Source organism: Bidens hawaiensis, unplaced genomic scaffold, assembly GCF_021521415.1.
Source record: "Bidens hawaiensis isolate Kalapana, Puna unplaced genomic scaffold, B.hawaiensis_p1.1 tig00080516_1, whole genome shotgun sequence".
Classification (NCBI taxonomy): domain Eukaryota; kingdom Viridiplantae; phylum Streptophyta; class Magnoliopsida; order Asterales; family Asteraceae; genus Bidens; species Bidens hawaiensis.
In genome coordinates, this window is record NW_027503702.1 from 12,407 (window position 1) to 32,900 (window position 20,494).

At 36.0% G+C, this 20,494-nt stretch overlaps 1 protein-coding gene and 2 pseudogenes across 2 annotated transcripts; all 3 read right to left on the minus strand.

Annotated features, from left to right (window-relative positions):
* Positions 1-1,470: 1,470 nt before the first annotated feature.
* On the minus strand, positions 1,471-3,191 carry LOC143607231 (peptide deformylase 1A, chloroplastic-like). The gene is made up of 4 exons (XM_077082757.1): positions 2,751-3,191; positions 2,576-2,665; positions 1,937-2,004; positions 1,471-1,801 (listed from the first exon to the last, which is right to left on the minus strand). The coding sequence occupies exons 1-4, from the start codon at positions 3,153-3,155 to the stop codon at positions 1,561-1,563; spliced, it is 804 nt and encodes a 267-aa protein (XP_076938872.1). The 5' UTR covers positions 3,156-3,191; the 3' UTR covers positions 1,471-1,560.
* Positions 3,192-7,655: 4,464 nt separating this feature from the next.
* Positions 7,656-10,871, minus strand: LOC143607232 (putative polygalacturonase At3g15720; annotated as a pseudogene).
* Positions 10,872-12,884: 2,013 nt separating this feature from the next.
* On the minus strand, positions 12,885-17,144 carry LOC143607233 (putative polygalacturonase At3g15720; annotated as a pseudogene). The gene is made up of 9 exons (XR_013148916.1): positions 17,004-17,144; positions 16,782-16,922; positions 15,780-15,950; positions 15,662-15,685; positions 14,340-14,546; positions 14,159-14,240; positions 13,419-13,524; positions 13,190-13,306; positions 12,885-13,115 (listed from the first exon to the last, which is right to left on the minus strand). The product of XR_013148916.1 is annotated as a putative polygalacturonase At3g15720 (transcript).
* Positions 17,145-20,494: the final 3,350 nt, after the last annotated feature.

A 20,494-nucleotide genomic window follows, 5' to 3' on the forward strand; every position in this document is an offset into this window, starting at 1 on the left:
TTGTATGTATTGAACTAGCTTGTATTTAAATAGATTAAACACATGATTATTACACATATATGAGCTAGTGCTCCAAAGTTGCATTTCATAATGTACATCTTATATTATTACCTCAAGTCTGTAGAAATGTGGAGGAGGCAGTCGCTGTATGTGTCTAAGGAAGAAAATTATTATGCTGATACCAAAAATAGCAATTAGTAGATGCGGCTATTCCAGACAACGATCGCTGTTTGCTACAACAACTATGGACCCTTTTGGTTATATCGGATAAACATTTATCGCAATCATCCAATCCTATACCATATGTACACTGCATTGCCCCGTATAAAGTGCGGGAACCTGGCCCAAAAGTCACTGAACCAGACCCGTAACGTTTGACAGAATTTTGGTTTATCGTCGCCTTCAACTTATTTGCCAAATTATTCAACTCCTTCTCCAACTCAGCAGGGCTATAAGGAGACTGATTTGGTGGACTTGTGAAGGTGGCATAACCCACCCACCAAGTTTGTCTTGAAACTCATAATCCGCTTAACGCACCATGTAGAATACTCTTTCTAAGACTGTCCAGGCCACACCTTCTTTCTGTTTAGGACAGTTGTTTTTAAGATATGTAATGGTGGTGTTGGCACACTCGTGGCAAGCTTCCGGTTTGATGTTGGAGGGGCAAAGAGCGATGCCCCAAATATCTCTACTGTGCCCATATACGGTACCGATGTAATTTCCCCGAGAGTCTCCAATATGTACGAGAAGATCAGTCAATGCGACGTCTCGTTCTGCTACCAAATCAGATGTGAAATTGCCTATTTTATTACACATGAACGATTGATGATTAATACGTAGGCCGGGTTTTTGAGCTATGGAGGGACTAACAGCATTGATAGTTGCTTGAAGAAGGAATATGAGTGAAATGAGGTTTTTGGTATCCATTTTTGGTTGAAAGTTTTTGATAAATTTTGTTTCCATTAAACTGATGTTTATGGCTATGAAAGGTAACAAATTTAAAAAGGTAATTTGAATTTTGTATGGTTTTAACTGATTGATTGTAAAAAAAACATTTCTTAAAGCAGAGTTCTAATTTTATACAACTAAGTTTCTTTCTACTTAATCTGTACCTCACGCATTTAACGTAAAAGAATCAAATACTATATTTGGTTTTGTTTATTTCGTGTTAAACGTTGGGGTGTAAACAAATAATTCAGTTGCAAACTGATGATATGAAGAGAACCCGTATACAGAAACTATAGATATATTGTATTTCTATTGTGGATTTCTAATGACCGTGAAACTGAAAAAAAAAAAATATTTAGCGATAAACAACAAACCTTAATAAATTTCCGCCCAATGAAAAAAATGGGCTGCTCAATTTAGATGGTAGGTGAACAGGTGGGGTTGAATATACACATGGAGATGGGTTTTCATTTACTGAGGAATTACCTAAAACTAATATTATATATATATGCTTGTAAAAACTACAATTAAAATGATGCTTCAGAAGGAATACACTTCATCCTCTACAAAATCTGCACAAATTGCAGTACTTAATACCATAAAACCATAATGTTACCGAACACCAAGCTTAGGGCAGCCATTAGCTAAAGGCAACTGCAAGTTCTCTACAGTCCTGAATGTCCGGTTAATCATCTTGTCAACATACAGAGTTCCTGCTAGATGATCACACTCATGTTGTAAAATACGGGCCTGCCAGCCCGAAGCACTCACCGTGATGGGCTGACCGTATCTGTCCAAGCCCGTTACCTCCACATCTAGAAACCTTTCTACCATTGCTCTATACCCATCAACACTGCACAATCAAAACGGGCCGAGATTTTAGTAAGATAACAGTCTTTGGTTTAAACAAAACGTTTAGAATGTTGTAAGCATTATAAAAACACAACGGGCCACTTTCAACCCGTGTGATAAAGTACTGATTACTCACCTCAAACAGCCTTCGAAAAACAGTGCTGATTTGTTCCCTTTCTTTTGAAGATTAGGGTTTATAACCACCTGAATTTTCAAGAATTTTATGAGCGATTTTACTTGTATTATCCGGGAACGAGCTGAGATGCTTGTGACATACTCATAGGGTGCAAACAAGCCAAGCCACTCATAAGCTACTTCAGATGGATCAATAAAAAGCTCGAAAGGAGCCGAGTCTTATCGAGCCCGGCCTCAAGTAAAGCTCGTTTAGTTATCAAGCCCTAGATAGAGCATTATATGGAAAGATCATTTAGGCTCGTCAAACCTTATGTATTTTTAAGTTATAACTCTTTTCAAATTCCATGTATTAGTTTCATACTGCACAACCGACCGAGCTTGAGCTAAGCTTACGTTCGTTCAAAGTTTTATCAAAATATTTCAAAATAACTAAATATGTATATAAAATAATTAGTAAATAATAAACGTCCCAGGCCCGGGCGAGCTTCAGTTTTAAAAAACGACACACGAGCTGAGTTCAAGCTCTCATAAGTAAAAACGAGCCTAGTCCAGCTCGGGCTCGGCTCGTTTACATCCCTCATGATCGGCCCGTCAAAAAACGAGATGGGCTCGAGTTGAAACTTAAGGCATGAAAACTTACCAAAAGATCAAAAGGACGTCTATCTTGTGCCTTGATGTCTCCCTTTGGTGCATACCCTATATATTCTTCAGTATCCTCCAACACAATGATCTAAAACGGGTCGGGTCGGGTCAACCCATTAACAAATTTCTTTATAAAATTAACAAATAATAATAAAACTATTAATTAAACTAACTTTTAAAGGAATACCAATTTGGGGAGCAGCAAGGCCAACCCCAGGAGCAGCCCTCATAACCTTCACCATATCATCAATAACCTTCTGAACCCGGTCCGACCCGATCTCCTCGGGCCGTACTTCTCTGGCCGGTTCGTGAAGAACCGGGTCACCGGCTTGCACAATCTCCGGCAAATCTGTGACTTTCTTTTTCTCACCTAACCCGAGAAACCAACCGGCCCGAACCGGACCGGTTGAAGAACTCATATTTCGATCTTTGTTGTTCGTGATAAATTGGAGTTTAATGGCGGATTTTATAGCTGGTTTGAATTGACGTCGGTTAATTGAAACGGGTGTATGGAATAGTGAGGCTCCGGCGAGTATGGAGCATTTTCCGGAGAGTAGTGACCGCTTAATTGTTTCCATTATTGAAGATTGGCCACCGTATGGATAATGGATAATCTGTAGTTCTGGTAATGGTTGTTGGGTTATTGGGCTGGGCCTCAAAGACAAATTAATAATGGTAACCAAGTTTCAAGTTTGTTCCAATTAAATTACTTGTATTTTGTTTTGTCCTAATCAAGTCACTCAACTTTCAGCTTGTCTCAATTTAATTTCAATTTGTATTGTAAAACGAGAAGAACAACTACTATATCATCATAAGTGATGCATTTATTGATAAAAAGTAGAAAAATGTTGGTTTTAATGACGTTTAAATTATTAATAAACATAAAATATGAAGGTAGAAAACATAGTATTAGAACATTTATTGAAAGTTGAGTGACCTAATTGAGCTAAAATTGAAAGTTGAATGACCTAATTGAGACACATTGAAAGTCGAGTTGACTTAATTGAGACAAAATTGAAAGTTTAGTGACCTAATTGAGACAAAATAAAATATGAGTGATTTAATTGGAACAAAATTGAAACTTGGTTACTGTTCTATGAAGTTGTCCCCTTAATAGCCTTTATTATTTAAACCGATATCGACTTATTTAGGGTGGAAACGAGCTGAGCCTACTAGGCTCGAGCTCATCTCGTTTTGATCATAAGATCGGCTCGTTTTGAGCTGTTTTCTAAACCTTGAGCTTGATTAGTGAGTTGTTTTTTTAAACCGATATCGACTTATTTATTATTAGTTTTTCTTGTTAGGTATATTGGTTTTTATTAATCCTAACTATTGTCTTTTAGTCACTGCCGGTCCCAACTAATGAATTGGCTACTGACGGCTCTAACTTTTAACGTATTTGTTTCTAATAGTCCGCGACTAACAGAATCCTAACACCGTTAGTTTCAGATCACCGGACAAACGTTTTTTTGCTGGAAAAGTCAAATTTGTTGCTGGAACCACCACCTGAACACCGCCACCACCACCACTTGAGCACCATCAACCGATTCCGACGATGGTTCTAAGGTTTCCGACGACCTCAATAATTGGGGTTTTTACTAGAAAAAAGTTTCTAAAGTCCTATACATAGTTACCAAGATGTTTGGGATGAAAATGTTGAGTTTTCGGGAAAAAAATTAGTTTTCCGGCCAAAATTGTTTTTCCGGCAACCTAAAACTAACAACGTTAGGATTCTGTTAATCGCGTACCGTTATGAACATGTACGTTAAAAGTTGGGACCGTCAGCAGTCAATTCGTTAGTTGGGACCAGTAGCAACCAAAAGACGATAGTTGGAATTAATAAAAACCCATATACCTTTTTATTATTATTGTGAGAAAAACCTTAAAAGAACCTAGGCTCAGCTCAAGCTCATGTAGTACCTTAAACGAGCCAATTCTCAACTCAAGCTTGGATGTGTAGTGTGAAATTAATACATAGAAGTTCAAAAGATGTAAACTTTAAAAGTACACAAGGCTGGACAAGCCTTAACGAACTTCCCATGCAAGGCTCGAGCTTGGGCTCAATAACTAAACAGTTTTATTTAGGTTGGGACTCGGCTTATTTCGAGCTCTTTTCAATCCGTTCTCAAGCGGTTTGTCTCGTTTTGCATCCCTAAATTTTAAACTTCAGTTTTTATAATGGGCTGGGCTTAACCAAAGCCCAGTATCTATGGGTCACCGTCCTAATGCGTGTGTGTGAAAACCAAGTCCAATAAAAGGGGATAAATGTCGTACAATGGAATTCGTGTTTGTGAAATATGGGTTAGTGGTCACCGTCCAAAATCCAAATCCTTCACTTTAGCAACAAGCTACTCGTATGGTCGTATTTATGGTGGTGTGGTTTGTACCTTTATCCCTCCTTTGTTGAAGTTTCCCATAATATGTGTTTGCTTGTAGTTTTTATAATTAGTGGTGATAATTTCACGCAATTTGCTTGAAAATGAGTTAATTAATGTTGATTTAATACTGACAAATAAGCACGTGTACCGGTGTACGTGACGTGTGACATTACTGCGATCTGTTACGTATCATTTAAGGTCAAAGTGAAATTAGAATACAATAGAAAAACAATGTATGATTGGATGAATTAAAACATTACGTGAGGGTTAGGTTTATTGAAAATTTTGATTTAACGGCCATTGTTAAATTTAAGAAATTGTAAAATATAATTATACGCACATATATACGCGGAAATTAAGAGAATAAGTGATTTTTAAGACAATAAGTGACTTATGTGCTTTACATTAAAAAAAAAAAGGAAAGATTTGAAATCACTAGGAATAAAGGAAAATCTTCGGTGGCAAAGCCAGAGCCCTAATAGCTTATTACTTGATGGAATTCGCTCATTGAAACCTTTATTGTGTTGCTTATGGGCCCTTTTAACAGTTTAACTCACTCAGAAGTTCAAAATCTCAATTATGTATTTCTATGTGTAGGTCCTTTTAAAAGTCTGTTAAATATTGGATGGCTAGGTGTCAAAAGTAGTCGACACAAAACAATTTTAAGTAGAAAAACGGCTTATATATCATATTTAAAGCAATAAATACAATTTAATCCATCTCTTATAATTCTTTACTAAGAATTGGTTATGTATGACATCTAACCATGCATGCCAATTAAAAAAAAAAAAAAAAAAAAGTCTACCCCTTGTCCCTTGGGTGGTGGTCATGTGATTACCAGATATACCACATGGTATCCCCTTTTGTTGCCACACTCTTTGCCACAAGTTGACCTTTTAAGGTCTCATCTTGATTGCTCACCTATAAATATGAAAGGAAAATGCACAAGGTTATGTGTAAAAGCATATCAAAATCCGAAAATGAAGAGGTACACAAAGACACCTCCTTCACATAGTGAAATCAACAGAAAAAATCTAGAAGATGGAGGGCCAAAGGCGGGTTTAATGAAGGAGACGGTGGTGCTACCAACAAAGATGGTGGACACGCCGCCAAAGGTGGTGGCGGAGAAGAGCAAGCCGCCAACGGTGGCGGACATAGATCAAAGTGCTGAGGAGTTCATCATGAAGTTTAGGAAGCAGCTGATGATTCAGAGGATGGAGTCCATTGATAATTATAATAAAATGTTGGCCAGAGGGACATGACATACATAGTGCATGCATTCCTTCACAAGGCTATTATAAATAAAAACTAGTGTATGATGACTGGTCATTTTATTTGTATCGTTATTTGTTACATTATTTTGTAATTATGTACCTTGAAGTCGGAGTGTCTTTTAAAGATATACATATATGATATACCGATATGGTTTTTGTTTTACTCACTCGAGTCAAACTTGAGCTCTTCTTGACAACTCTCGTTGACCTCTCATGGTGCAACCTTCGAAAGTTCGAATTGGTTCCTGATCCTGGTCAAAGGCGTTCCAACCAAAAAGCGAAGTAGTGGTTTCTTTCATTCCATTATGAGCTTGGATTTTAGATCTATTGAATATTCAGAAAAACTATATTCCATATATACTTGCTTCAAATTGCTAGAATTATAAAATATAAGATTATTTATAGTCTCGATCAGTTGATCATGATAAGAGTTGAATTATTTATTTACTTTGTTTGAACACTTTTTGAAAAGAAAAACATAAACAAGATTGAAGTTCAAGTAGTAAATGTAAGTACCGGAAAGAATTTATCATTTATATAAATAGAAAGAAAAGGTAGCGTATATAATTGATCTAGCTTCCATGAACAGAGAGAAAATATACTTACATATAACAGATATGACAATTAAATTCGTCTTAGGGAATCTCTTAAAATTATGATCCATAGGACGAACATAAAAAAGACATCTTAAATTACACTTTTAATTATGTGATTAACAATTTTACCAATTAAGTTGCACTAAGATCAAAGCAAATAATAATAATAAAATAACCATGTAAACACAAGGAAAGTTTTTTCTTAAAAAATAAAGACTACAAATGTGAATTGAACCCGTATGACTTTTTGATTCCATAGATCAATACTTCTTTCATTGCACCAAAGAGTTATTTTTTGACTTATGTTTTTTTAAAAAAAATATTATATATAAAATATATGTTATTTTTAACAATTATGGACCTCTCAGAAAAATAGGTCTGGGTTTGTCGACCTCCTCAACCTCCCTTTGGGCCGTCTCTGATGGCAAGTTTTTGAAACCCTAGTGTTTAGCCGGTGGAAAAAAAAGAGAAAAAAATGGATGAAAGTCATGAAAGTGACTAAACTATGAATGAAAATGTGTAATGCTTCTCTTTTAAAACTATTAACATATACAATATTTAACACTTTTTTTCTAGTTAATTTCTTTTATACAATACTTTAATTAATATATACTATTTGACTAATAAAGTATTTGTTTCTATATACTAAGTTAATTAATTAATGTTTTAAAGATAATTTGATTTGGTATAATTAAAAAACTATTTGATTATGAACAACAGATATAAAGAAAATGGTGATAATGTGGAGGAATGGAACTATATAATATATAGAACTATAGAATTAGCTCATATATATAGTCGGTAAAATTAGACGTAAACATAGACAACCTTTCAAAGAAACAACTATCAGGGTATATAAGAGTAATCAAGGCCGTAGGGGCCCAACTTCAGCCTTACATGAAACATTGGCTGAAGGTATTAGGCAATCTAAATAAGGTTTAACATGTGTAGCTCTTCCACAAGCATTAATACAGCTTCCATAAACCTTTCTTCCTGGAATTGCTGACTTGATATGAACGCTATCGACCACGATATTTGTGCATGGAACAGTTTTACTGCAACTTAGATTTATTACATTATCCGTCTTTGATGTCCCTGAGATTCCTCTGTATGTTATGTCACTCAAGTTCACCGCTGTTATCTTTGTATTCAACAAATAAATAAACAAATAGTACTTTAGATAAAAGTTTTGCAAGAGATGAAAATGAGCTTAAAAGTTGGCATGATGCTTACAGAAGTGAGGCAACCTTGGTGAGTGGGACAGTAGTATTGGTCGATTATGATCGGGTTATTAACCGCATCAAACTTAATGCCTGTAAATAAGATCTTTTTTGCATATCCAGTTCCTCCCTGTAACAACTGACTTTTAAAAGAGACGTGAAAAACACTGCGAACAATTCCTTTAGAAAAAGGGGTAGAGACGTAAATATGCCAAGTTGCGCATGTGCTACTCAAGCAGGGTTTGAGCCTGATAAGTTTTTTTAACTAATCCATGTTAATTACTTGAATTACCTGATAAGTTTTGATCCTTACTCCAGTTAGTGTCTTTCTCATGGTACAGTTATGCACGTCTACGTTTTCCACCACATCCGTCCCACCGTGTCCCAAGGATCCAATGCTACACAATATTAAGTTACATATTGATGAATTATAAATTATTCTATATATATCAACTTTTTTTTCCCTTGGAATAAAAGTTATACAATATGTGAAAGCGACACCTGATTCCATGGCCTGGCCCACACATGATACCACTGATTTTAATATAAGATGAACCTCCACCAATAGCAATACAGTCGTCTCCTGTTATTATACAAAATGATGGAAAAATTGATTTTGAAAATAAAACATGTGAGAATAAAAATAATAGGAAAAAAAAAACATACCTGTTTCATTAATGGAGTCACGTATATTGACATTGGTGGAGCCTGAAATATCGATGCCATCAGTATTCGGGCTTGTTTCAGGGGCGATTATATGTAAATTATATACAATGACTCCATTACAAGTAGTTATTGTGATATGGACTCGTGGGCTGTTTATATGTGTTAAGCCATTGAGTCGCAAGCCGGTGCATCGTTTAAATTGCAACGCCTGTTTGTAGCATTAAACCGACATTTTGGATCGAATACTTTAGTTTGTACAAAGTTATATGTATAATTTTGGTGAAAATTTTAATGAAAATATATAAATTGGTTTCTTACCACAGGTGCATGACAAGTTCTACCCTGAAATTATTGCATGTAAGTATGAGTTCTATTTTAATATGATTATAAAGATAAGGAAACTTATTAATTATGAAGGATGAAGAATGAAGATGATAACTTACTGGTGATGGAGTGCCAATGCAGGCATTTTCCCACCAAATGAAACCTTGACCGTCTATTTGGCCACTTCCACTTACAGTAAGACCGCTCACCATTAAAAATAAGAGCCATGAATCGCCATGATTACTCATCCAATCGGTCTTGTTGCTTGAACCAACAATGTTTCCTAGCACCTGCTATTCTAGGGATAATTAGCAAAATAGACATGTTGACTCAAAATGTTTTCAAAATAGGAATGCAAAATTTTCTTTACCAAACATCTTGACAAAAAAGCTTGTGGCGTTCTGGGCACCACTAGGCGCCAAATGGGCGGACACGAAATACCATGTAAGCTGAGTTGGCAAAACCTTAATATTACATGTGTCGCGATCGGGCTATAGAGGTGTCTAAACGACGAAGAGTGAGCTCTAGGGTTGTGCTACATTTCTTTTTTATGTTTTTTGGAAGAAAAATTTGTGCAATAATGGTCAGGCTAAGGTGGAGCCTCATTGTTAGCGTCAGAGCGTCTGGGCAAAAGTGGTTTTGTCGATTCGTGGGATGGTAATGCTCAACCACAGTGCAGGCACGGATGTCGAGCTAGGCTTTACCTTAGCCTAACCATTATTGCATCATTATCAAGGCCGGCTGGGACACTGTGCAACATGTACGACCGGCCGGGGCACTTAATTTTCGGGGGTACAAAATTTTTTTTGTATATATATATATTTTTATGAAAAAAAATATGTATATTTAATGTTTCCTTAATTATACATTAACTAGTTTGACCTAGTAGCAAAGGGGCATGACTCTCAACCAAAAGGTTGTAGGTTGATCTAGTCTCACTTGATACAAATTTAAGCTTATTTTTATACAAAAAAATTTTACACAACCTAAATCATAACCAAGTTAGCTCATATAAAAATTTAATTGTTTAAACCAAAGAAAAAACTATTTAAATAACGCCTAATTTATTTTTTTGCTTATATTATTTCGTTACTTATTAGGGTCTATGAGCCTTTTTATTTCGGCTTGGCCGATGCATATAAATTTTCGAAGACGACCTTGATTATTATTGTCTTTCCCAAGAAACATAAAAAGAAGTGTAGGGAACACCAGAGTACATTCATCGTTATTTAGGCACCTATATGTAGCCTGATAGCCTATTCAATGCCTATTTTGAGGCTATTTTTTTTTTGTCTAACATGCCTCTTTTGGTATTTTTTTTTAATTTTTTTTTTTGATAAATTTAAAGATATTATCAGGCTATATACCTGAACGAAAATTTTGGAGGGCTTGCATGGACCAGTGAAAGAAATTGGTTTCAATAAATACGTTCTTCCAGATGGTATGTTCAATGTACTCCTAGAATTTGTTGTCAATTGACATGCTGCCTTCCATGCTTTCACGAAAGCCTGTATATTAAAATAAAAATCATGTTTTCGGTAACGAGTTTTTATGGTTACCAATTAAAAAATGTATTAGCACATATAAGTCACATACATACATACAATCTACAAATTAATGATATGGAAAGAGTTTTAGTACCGGTGAGTCGTCGGTTTTCCCATCTCCTTTAGCGCCAAATTCGACCACATCAAAAATGTTGGTCGATACAAGACTGATTCTTGAATTAGAAGAACTTAAAGCAGAAGATGTTAGCAAGACCAAAAGTACTAATGTGATATAGTGAACCTGCATGAATGTGAATGATGCATAAGTTAACTATATGCAAAATCCCATATGAATCTTAATGTTGTGAGTATTACTGACAAATATTTTTCTGAGAAAAGTGTCCTAGTGCAAAAGGACAAATTAATAAAACAGTACATGTTAAAAAAACCTGCTTAGTTGTTTATATTAATTCAAGAATCAAGAAATTAGGGGCTTTGAAAATGAAAGAAGACTAACCATTCTGTCAACACATCATATGCAACCAACAAACAATGAATTCGCGGTTATGTGCTGTCTGAAGTCTGTATTGTCATGGTCATCTGTGTGTGCATGCAAACACAAAGTTACATTGGGATTAAATTATACGGTCATTATTGTTTTTTACTTTTTTGATATGCTATACTAGTTATAAGTTATAACAAAGAGTTAAAGGGGTAATGTAGAGATGATCAACAAAACCGGTTCCTGGAACCGAACCGGTGGACCCGAACCGGACCCGAACCGGTTCCTACCCGTTTTTTGTAGGAACCGGACCCTATCTGATTCAACCCGATGATCCGTGACCGGTTCTTGCATTTCTGAGTGGGGGCGGTTAGGAACCGGAACCGGTTCTGGAACCGGAACCGGTTCCTAACCGTTTTTTTTGGCCGTTTTTTGACCGTTGGGGTCAAAAATAGCCGTTTTTTGACCGGTTACGGTACAGGAACCGGGTTAGGAACCGGTAAGAACCGGTTAGATAGGTTAGGGGTCCGAGGGTGAGAGAACCGGTTCGGTTCCCTAACCGGTTCGAGCCTGGAACCGGTTTAAAAGGTGGTTTTGAATATAGGAACCGGTAGTCCCAAACCGTTTTGAACATCTCTAGGGTAATGTACAAGAATCCTTTGCGTGAGCCACCTATGAATAGTGATGTGTATGATGTATTCAAAAATATAATTTGTATGAATTAGTATCTTATTTTAATGTCATGTATTAAATAGTAATTAATTAAATTACTCAAGATCCTTGTATATTAATTAAGAAGACATATATTAGGAACAAAATGGATACTGCGCGAAGCCATGTCTATGCATTTTATATATTATGCACATAAAATAATATTTACAATGATATTTGATATAATAAAATAAAAGTTAAAATATTCATGTAGAAAATAAAGTTGTGATATGTCAAAGGATATCGACATGTGTTTTACATCGATCGAAAACCATGGATAAAGATGAATACCATGCCGGTCCAGGATATAACGAAACTGGTACAAATGTTGTTTAGTTGGCAACAATTAGTATAAATATAAACAATGCTTTCTAGCTCACAACATCCAAAATTAATCTTGATATCACTATATGGAACTAACATGCAATGCAATTAACTATTGTAGGTCTTTATACCCGGATCTCACAACTATTATTGGATTAATCCGTGTTTTTAGCTATCGAAAATCACTAACAGCATTATGGATCTCGGGTCTTTAAGTGTTTGTTTATTTGCTATATAAGGAAAGAAAGAAAGAGATAAGATAGAGAGAGAAAGAAGAGTTGGTAAAAATGAGATTCAAAAGTTGCTATGGATGCCTATGCTTGCACTATTTATAGTGCTAGCATGGGCCCATACATCCTATTCATTCAAAGCCCAATAGATTTTTTACAAAGACCTCGAGCCCAAATATACTTACATACATGAACTAGATGGAAACAAAAGATATTACATACTATAATTAAGTTAACAAATACAAAAAACTTAAATATAATAAATTAGCTCTACAACTATAGTGATATAGGAATATCAAATAACTACATTATCAACTAAATATATGTTAAACACATAATGCCATTAACTATATTAATGCTTTTAAATTAGATTTCTCAAATTCATACTCACTAAAGAAACCCACCATTTCCATTGATTATAAAAAGCAAATACAAGGAGACTAGCTTGCTACGTACATGGGAGATTGAACATAAACATTGATGTATGAAATTAGCTCATATTCATAACTTATTACAGTAGTAGGTTACGGTAAGCATATATAAACATAAGAATGAACAACTTTGTAAAGCAGCAACTATATATCAGGCGCGTCGTTTAAGGTTTTAAGCAATTTAACGAAGGCTTAACATGAGTGGCTCTTCCATGGGCATTAATACAGCTTCCATAAACCTTTCTTCCGGGAATCGCTGACTTGATATACACGCTATCCATCACAATATTTGTGCATGCAACATTTTTACTGCAACTTAGATTTATTACATTTTCCATGTTTGATGTCCCTGATATTCCTCTGTATGTTATGTCACTCAACTTCACAGCTGACGCCTTTATACAGAATATTTTTAAAAAAATTGAACACAAAATTTGAATATAAAGCATAGCTTAATTGGCGTGCTTACGGCGGACGTGCAATCTTGTTTTGTTGGACAATAGTATTGGTCGATTATGATCGGGTTATAAACTGCGTCGAACTTGATTCCACTAAATGAAATTTTTTTTGCATGACCGACTCCTCCCTGTGAAAAGAAAGCATTACAAATTATAATATTACTTTAACTTGATGCATGACATCCAACCCCCTTGAGAGCTTTTCTAGAGCTTTTTTATGAGAAAGGAAAGAAGGTATACCTGATAAGTTTTTATCCTTACTCCGGTTAAGGTTTTTCTCATAGTACAATTGCGCACATCTACATTTTCCACAATATCAGTTCCACCATGTCCCAAAGATCCAATGCTACACAAAAATGTAAATGCATTATGTTACTAAGTTGACTAAAATATGGTCAAAATTTGATATGCACACGCATAATTCAAAATTTTTCAATAAAACCGATATTTTCTTAAACTTTTTTCCATGTACTCTTATCATTTTATAGGATCACAAAAGGGCATTTGAAAACACTTAGTCAAATGGCTTGAGAAAAAAAGTTTTTTCCACTACCCCATTTGAAAATGGTCATTTGAAAACATTTTCTTAAACTTTTTTCTACTACCCCATTTGATTTCACACCGTTAAACGACTGCGTCAACAAAACACTTAGTCAAACGGTTTTGAACAAAACAGAAAGTCAAATTATGAAAATTATTGGTCTGGACATGCGTTTGAACAAAGAGGTCAAACTTTAAAGTTTAAACATTATTCGTTATATTAGAACGGCCATTTGACCAATATCTCCGTCGTTCAGACCATAGATGGTCAAATTTTGAAATTTTTTGGTCAAAACGGCTGTGTAATAGTCGGCTCTTTGAAACGATGTGGAAATAGATGTCAGACTATGTGTGTAATAGTCGACTCCTTCACAAAACACGCCTTTTATGGAAATAAATGAATAAAATTTAAAAAAAAATGTAATATGCGAAAGCCATACCTGATTCCGTGGCCAGGCCCACACATGATACCGCTGATTTTGATATTTGAAGAACCTCCACTAATAGCAATACAGTCATCCCCTATACGATTATTATACAAGATGATGGAAAATTGTGTTAAAACTTAAAAAAATCCAACATATGAGAATAAAAAAACAACACAGAGAAAATACAGCATACCTGTTGCAATAACGGAGTCACGTATATTAACATTAGTGGAACCCGCAATGTTAATTCCATCAGTATTGGGCTTGTTTCGGGGGCGATTATATGTAAGTTACTCGTAATCACACCGTTACAAGTAGTTAAAAGAATATGCACTCGTGGGCTATTCACAAATGTTAAACCGTTGAGTCGCATGGAGTTGCATCTTTTAAACTGTATTGTCTGTTCATAGAATAAAACAAATAAAAGTCTGATTTATTGGAGATAGGGATGGCAATGAAACCCGAACCTGATGGGAAAACCCGAAACCCGACATAAATGGGACGGGTAATACCCTACCCGTTAGGGTTTGGAACGGGTTTGGGAATAATTTTGAAATTTTTTGCAGGTTTGGGACGGGTTTGGGATTTTTAATATACCTGATTACCCGACCCGATTACCCGATAACATAGACCCCATTTACCCGATTATATACCGATGTACCCGATATAGCTTATTATATTATATATATACTATATTCCAAATATATTATTTGTCGAAACTTGTTTATGCCAATTATTTGAGATATTTTACCTTTATGGTAACCATCTTTGTAATCGATTAGTTATATTTTGTCAAAACCTAGGTAGAAACCCTAAAGGTTTTGAGCCGGGTATACCCGAAGAGTATTTTGTCAAAACCCGATAGGAAACCCAAAACCCGACGGGTAATTACCTGATTAAAACCCGACGAGTTTAGGACGGGTTTGGGATGGACTTTTATAACCGGGTATGGGTTTGGGAATACCTAAACCCGACCCATTGCCATCCCTAATTGGAGAATTGACTTCGCACAAATATGCATGAGATTAGTGAAAGTGATCAAAATGTCCATTTGAACAGTCAAAGTCAAGATAAATCTCGTTGATTCTTGATCAATACTTTACGGGATTTTTAAACAACCTGATTCCGCCACTTGTAAAAAAATACGGAAGCCAAAATAATCTCGTCGCTAGGCAAAAAAAAGAAAAAGGTTCGTCCAAAGCTAAAAAAATCTCGTCAGAAGCAAAAAAAAAACAAAGAATCTCGTCGAACGTCTAAAAAATCCGTCGGCTTTGAATATTAAAAAAAAATATCTACCCGGCACATTTATGACGCGTGACAAAATCTTGTTGGTTAAAAATCTCGTGGGCCAATGATTAAAAAGTATATGGGTCTACGAGATTGAGGGTGAACATTACGAGAAAAAGCTGGTCAAATAAACATTTTGTTTATTTTGACTGGTCAAATTAATATTTTGGTCATATTCCCCATGAGTTTATGATCCCGGTCAAAGATTGCGATTGGTCTGTTACTTACCACTGGTGCATGACAAGTTATACCCTGAAAACAAAGGAATTATTAAGTATTCATGTTGTATGTTTAAAGATTAATTAATGAAACTTATAAATTTTGAAGGATGAAGATAATAACATACTGGTGGTGGAGGACTAATGCAGGCATCTTTCCACCACATAGGACCTTGACCATCTATTCGGCCATTCCCACTCACTGTAAGACCATTCACATTGGAAAATAAGAGCCATGAATCAGCATGATTACTCATCCAATCGCCTTTCCTGGTCGAACCGACAATGTTTCCCGACACCTGTTTTCATTTTTGATAAGGGTCATGTTATAGCTACACCACCTCTATTAGATTTCCTACCATCACACGGGCGTCCGCAATACACTCATATCGTCGTTTTGACCCCAGAAGTCAGACTTTGAAAATTATTAACCAGAATGTATGTTTTAACAAAATTCGGATAGCCGTTTCTAACAATTGGTGGTCAAACTATGAAAATTATTGATCAAAACGGCCATTTGGTCAATATACGAACGGTCAAACTTAAAATTTCTAGTCAAAACGGACCGTCTGGTCTCTATCCTAACAGCCACTTGAAATAATAAGGCGTTAGCTGTCAACAGTGGCGAAGCTTTGACAAAAACGCCAAAAGGGGCTTAATACATATGAAAATTTTCATAAATAGGGGTTGTGCTCTAAATTTCAGACAAAACGGGTAAATTTAAACCACTTATAAAATTTTTTGGAAAATCGGTAAACTTACACTACAGAAGAGTTGATCTATATGTTTCATGTGATTATAATGAGTTCTTGTTGAATATACTCACATGATCCTACATTTTTCAGTCTTTTTTCCAAAACTTTGTTCAAAAAGACATGTGCTCCTGCTTTTTGTTGTAGTCTCACAATGTTTTAGCCATATTTCCATTGAGTGATGTCCTAAATTCTTGTTGAATATACTAAATTACTTCAGGATTCTATTCTTAAACAAATTCAAATGCATGTTCTTTAATCAATGTTAGTCGATTTCAGTAAAAGGCTATTGGTACAATTCATCCCAAGTCTATTTTAATTTATATAACATCTTAAACTGTTATACATACATACATACATACATACACACATATATACCTAGACGAAAATTTTGGCGGGCTTGCATGGACCAGTGAAAGCAACTGGCTTCAACAAATAAGTCCTCCCTCTAGGTATGTTCAATATACTCTTAGAATTTGGTTTCGATTGGCATGCCACCTTCCATGCGTTCATAAAAGCCTATAAATTTCCTAAATATAAGTAACATAATACTGCCCAAACAAACAAATTGCCGAAACAATAGTTTGGCTGTTCGGATACCTGCGAGTCATCTGTTTTCCCGTTTCCCTTGGCCCCATATTTGAGCACGTCAAAAATTATAGTCGAAGCAAGACTGCTTCTTGTAGTAGAACTTAAAGCAGAAGATATTAGCAAGACCAAAACTAATGTGATAGACTGAACCTGCATGAATTAGAAAGATGCATAGATAGATAATTAGCAAAGGTCCATATTAAGGTTAATCTTATAGCAACTGCCAAATATGCATGTCAATATTTTGTCTTAGGGGCTGTTTGACAAAATGCCTGACAAATTAAAAAGTAGCCTCTGAATCGATCAGCATGTTTCTAAAATTTATTCATTAAGAAACTCCATAAATCATTAAGAGGTGTTTTTAAATGAACTAAATACACTTACCTCTAACTGATTTGAATGTAGCCTTTTAATGAAAACATTAAAAGGCTACCAAAGAGTCTCTTAGCATCCTAGTGCAAAAAGAAATTATAATAGTCCCTATCCCAAAACCATGATAAGTTTATAAAAAAAAGGACTTGAAAATGAAGGAAGGCTCACCATTCTGCCAATTAGCCAAGACATCATAGGCAACGAACAATCAATTCTCGGTTCTATATCCGTACTGTTGTGTGCATGCATATATACATACAAACACGTACTTTAGGGTGAAGTTAGCTAGTGCATTATTTTATTTGTTTGTTTAATTTGTTATACAACCTCATGACTTAAAGCAACCGGTAGGATAACCCATTTTTAACTAAAAGGTTGTTGTTAAGGCTTAAAAATAATCCTTTTTTCCAGAGTAAAACGGAAAACTCGCTATATATACTAGCTTTCACAAGGTCTAATAGCATACTAATTAATAGTTTGATTTTAATATTTATTATGAATGTTGGTGAAAATCATGACTATTTCACTAAAAGAGATTTTGGTTGAGATATTCAACAAAATAATCTTAACTTTTTAGTTTTTATAATAATTACCGACCTACTAGAGCATGTATTAAACTAAAGAAAATTTCCTTGGTTCGTAAATTATTCAATTCATTTCATTTCATTTCTAAAACCTATAATGATCACACACGCACTTACATTTTGAAACCGAACACACACACGAAAGCAATAAACGAACACGAGGATTTAACGTGGTTCAGTCTAAACTGACCTACGTCCACGGGTGGCAACTAGGTATATCTTTATTGAGTGACAAAAATTACAAGTACATAATGTTGTTTATATAGAGACTGAACTAGGGTTAGTAAATTATTATGCAAGAAATCTAAACCGGGCCGGGCTTCGGTCTGGCCACCCTACACCGATCTGCCCTTTGGACTTCAAATAATAAATCGGGCCAACAAAAGGCCTACGAAACCCAACAATCTCCCACTCGGAGGCCTTGAATACTCTCGTCTGCACTCCTGATTGTACTTCTGTAATCTGAACATTAAACTTCTTCTAGTTGCCACCGCCTTCTCATCAATTAACCTGAAGGCCCGTTGAAGCTCCCTGGAACTCCAACACGTCAGTCACGGCTGAAACTGCCCCTGACCCATTCTCTGTCCCTACCGGCTCCCACTGTAACGAACTACCAGATCCTGAGATAACCTGAGAACAAACACTCTCCATATTCAGCAAGTAATTCATTGGAGAGACTTTTACAGCTGGAATACTGGTTTTCTTAATCCACTGTCGACCTGGAACTGTAACTGAAACACGACCTGTGCTCCCACTGTCACGATGTCCCCCAACTGATTTAACCTTCCTAGCTCGTTCATCCTGAATCTTCACTTTGACTCTGGGTTTGTTACTTGCAAAACGAACATTCTTCTTCCCACGAGATTCTGTGAACCGGATTTTGTCTTTCCCCAAAACTGGATCCACTCCTTTCGATGACATGCCGACCATATACAATGAACCCATTTTCGTGCCACGAGCAACCACAAGATTCCCTTTGACTGCTTTCCACTGCCCATTCCCGAACTTAACATCGTGCCCTTGGTCATCCAACTGCCCAACTGAAATCAAACGTTTCTTCAAACTTGGAATAACCCTCACGTCTTTCAAAGTCCAAGAAGTACCGGCTGAAGTTATCAAATCAACGTCTCCCATACCCGTAATCTCTAAAATATCATCATTCGCTAGTCGAACCTTTCCAAAATCCCCAAATTTAAGATTCTTCATCGTTTCACTACAGTGAGTGGCATGAAACGATGCACCAGAATCCATCACCCAAGCATCAACGCTACTCTCAACACTACAAACCAAAGCCTCATCACTACTGACCCCGTCATCTGTGTCGTCTTCTGTAACGTTCACGTCTTTCTTACCATTCGGACACTGATTCCTGAAGTGTCCTTTCTCTTTACAACCTCAACATTCAATATCCTTACGAGTCTTGGACTGACTCCTCTTCCTGCTCCCACTGCCTCGCTGTTTTCGCCTACCTCTACCTTCTGTGACTAGCATATTGCCTGATGATTCACCTGAACTTCTGCGTCTTGAATCTTCTCCCATAATCAGATCTCGAATCCCATCGAAAGTAATATTTGTAGACGAACTACAAACTGCAGTCACTGTTTGCGACCAACTGTCGGGCAAAGAAGATAATAACAAGAGGCCTTGAACTTCATCATCAAACTTAATGTCAACTGACACTAAGCGGGACAAGATCGAATTAAGATTATTGATATGAGTTGTAACTGACCCACCCTCTTTCATTCTTGTTGTCACTAGCTCTCGGATAAGATAGACTTTATTCGCTGCCGAAGGCTTCTCATACATGTTGGATAGTGCGTCCATCATACCACGGGCTGTGGTTTCTTTCATGACGTTAAACGCCACATCTTCCGACAACGACAATGTAATACAAGCCCTAGCTTTCTTGTCTAACTTCTTCCAATTTGCTTCTGACAACTTTTCTGGTTTTTCATCCTCAAACACTACATCCAAGTCTTTCTGACAAAGTAGTGCCTCAATCTGCATCTTCCACCAAACGAACTTCTGTCCGTCAAATTTCTGTATCGAAACCTTTCCGTCTTCTGCCATAACAATGACTAAAACGAAAAACTGGATAAAAACAGAGACAGACACAACAATGGCACGAGCCTGAACTTAACGGCTGTTCTACTGAACTCTGTTAAAAATCAACCTATTTAAACCGCAGCGGAAATACGAACTGTAAATCAGAAACTGAAATTTTAAACTGAAACGATAAAACCTGACAAACGCGGTTGGCACTGGTTCTCTGTTTCTTTAAATGACTCCTTCTGATTAACAACGGTTCTTCAATGAAAAATAGAATCATGATTCAACTTGTTCTTGGTTCGTTAACTTGCTTAATCGGTAATGAAACAACCCACACCAATAACAAAGATCGAAACAACGATCTATATTGGCCAAACAAAAAAGTTCAGAACTGGTCTGGTAACAAAACTCCCTTTTGGTAAAATATGATCTTGACCAAAAATAATATATTTGGCTAACCTGCCAAAAAATATACGTAACACCCAAATTAAACCA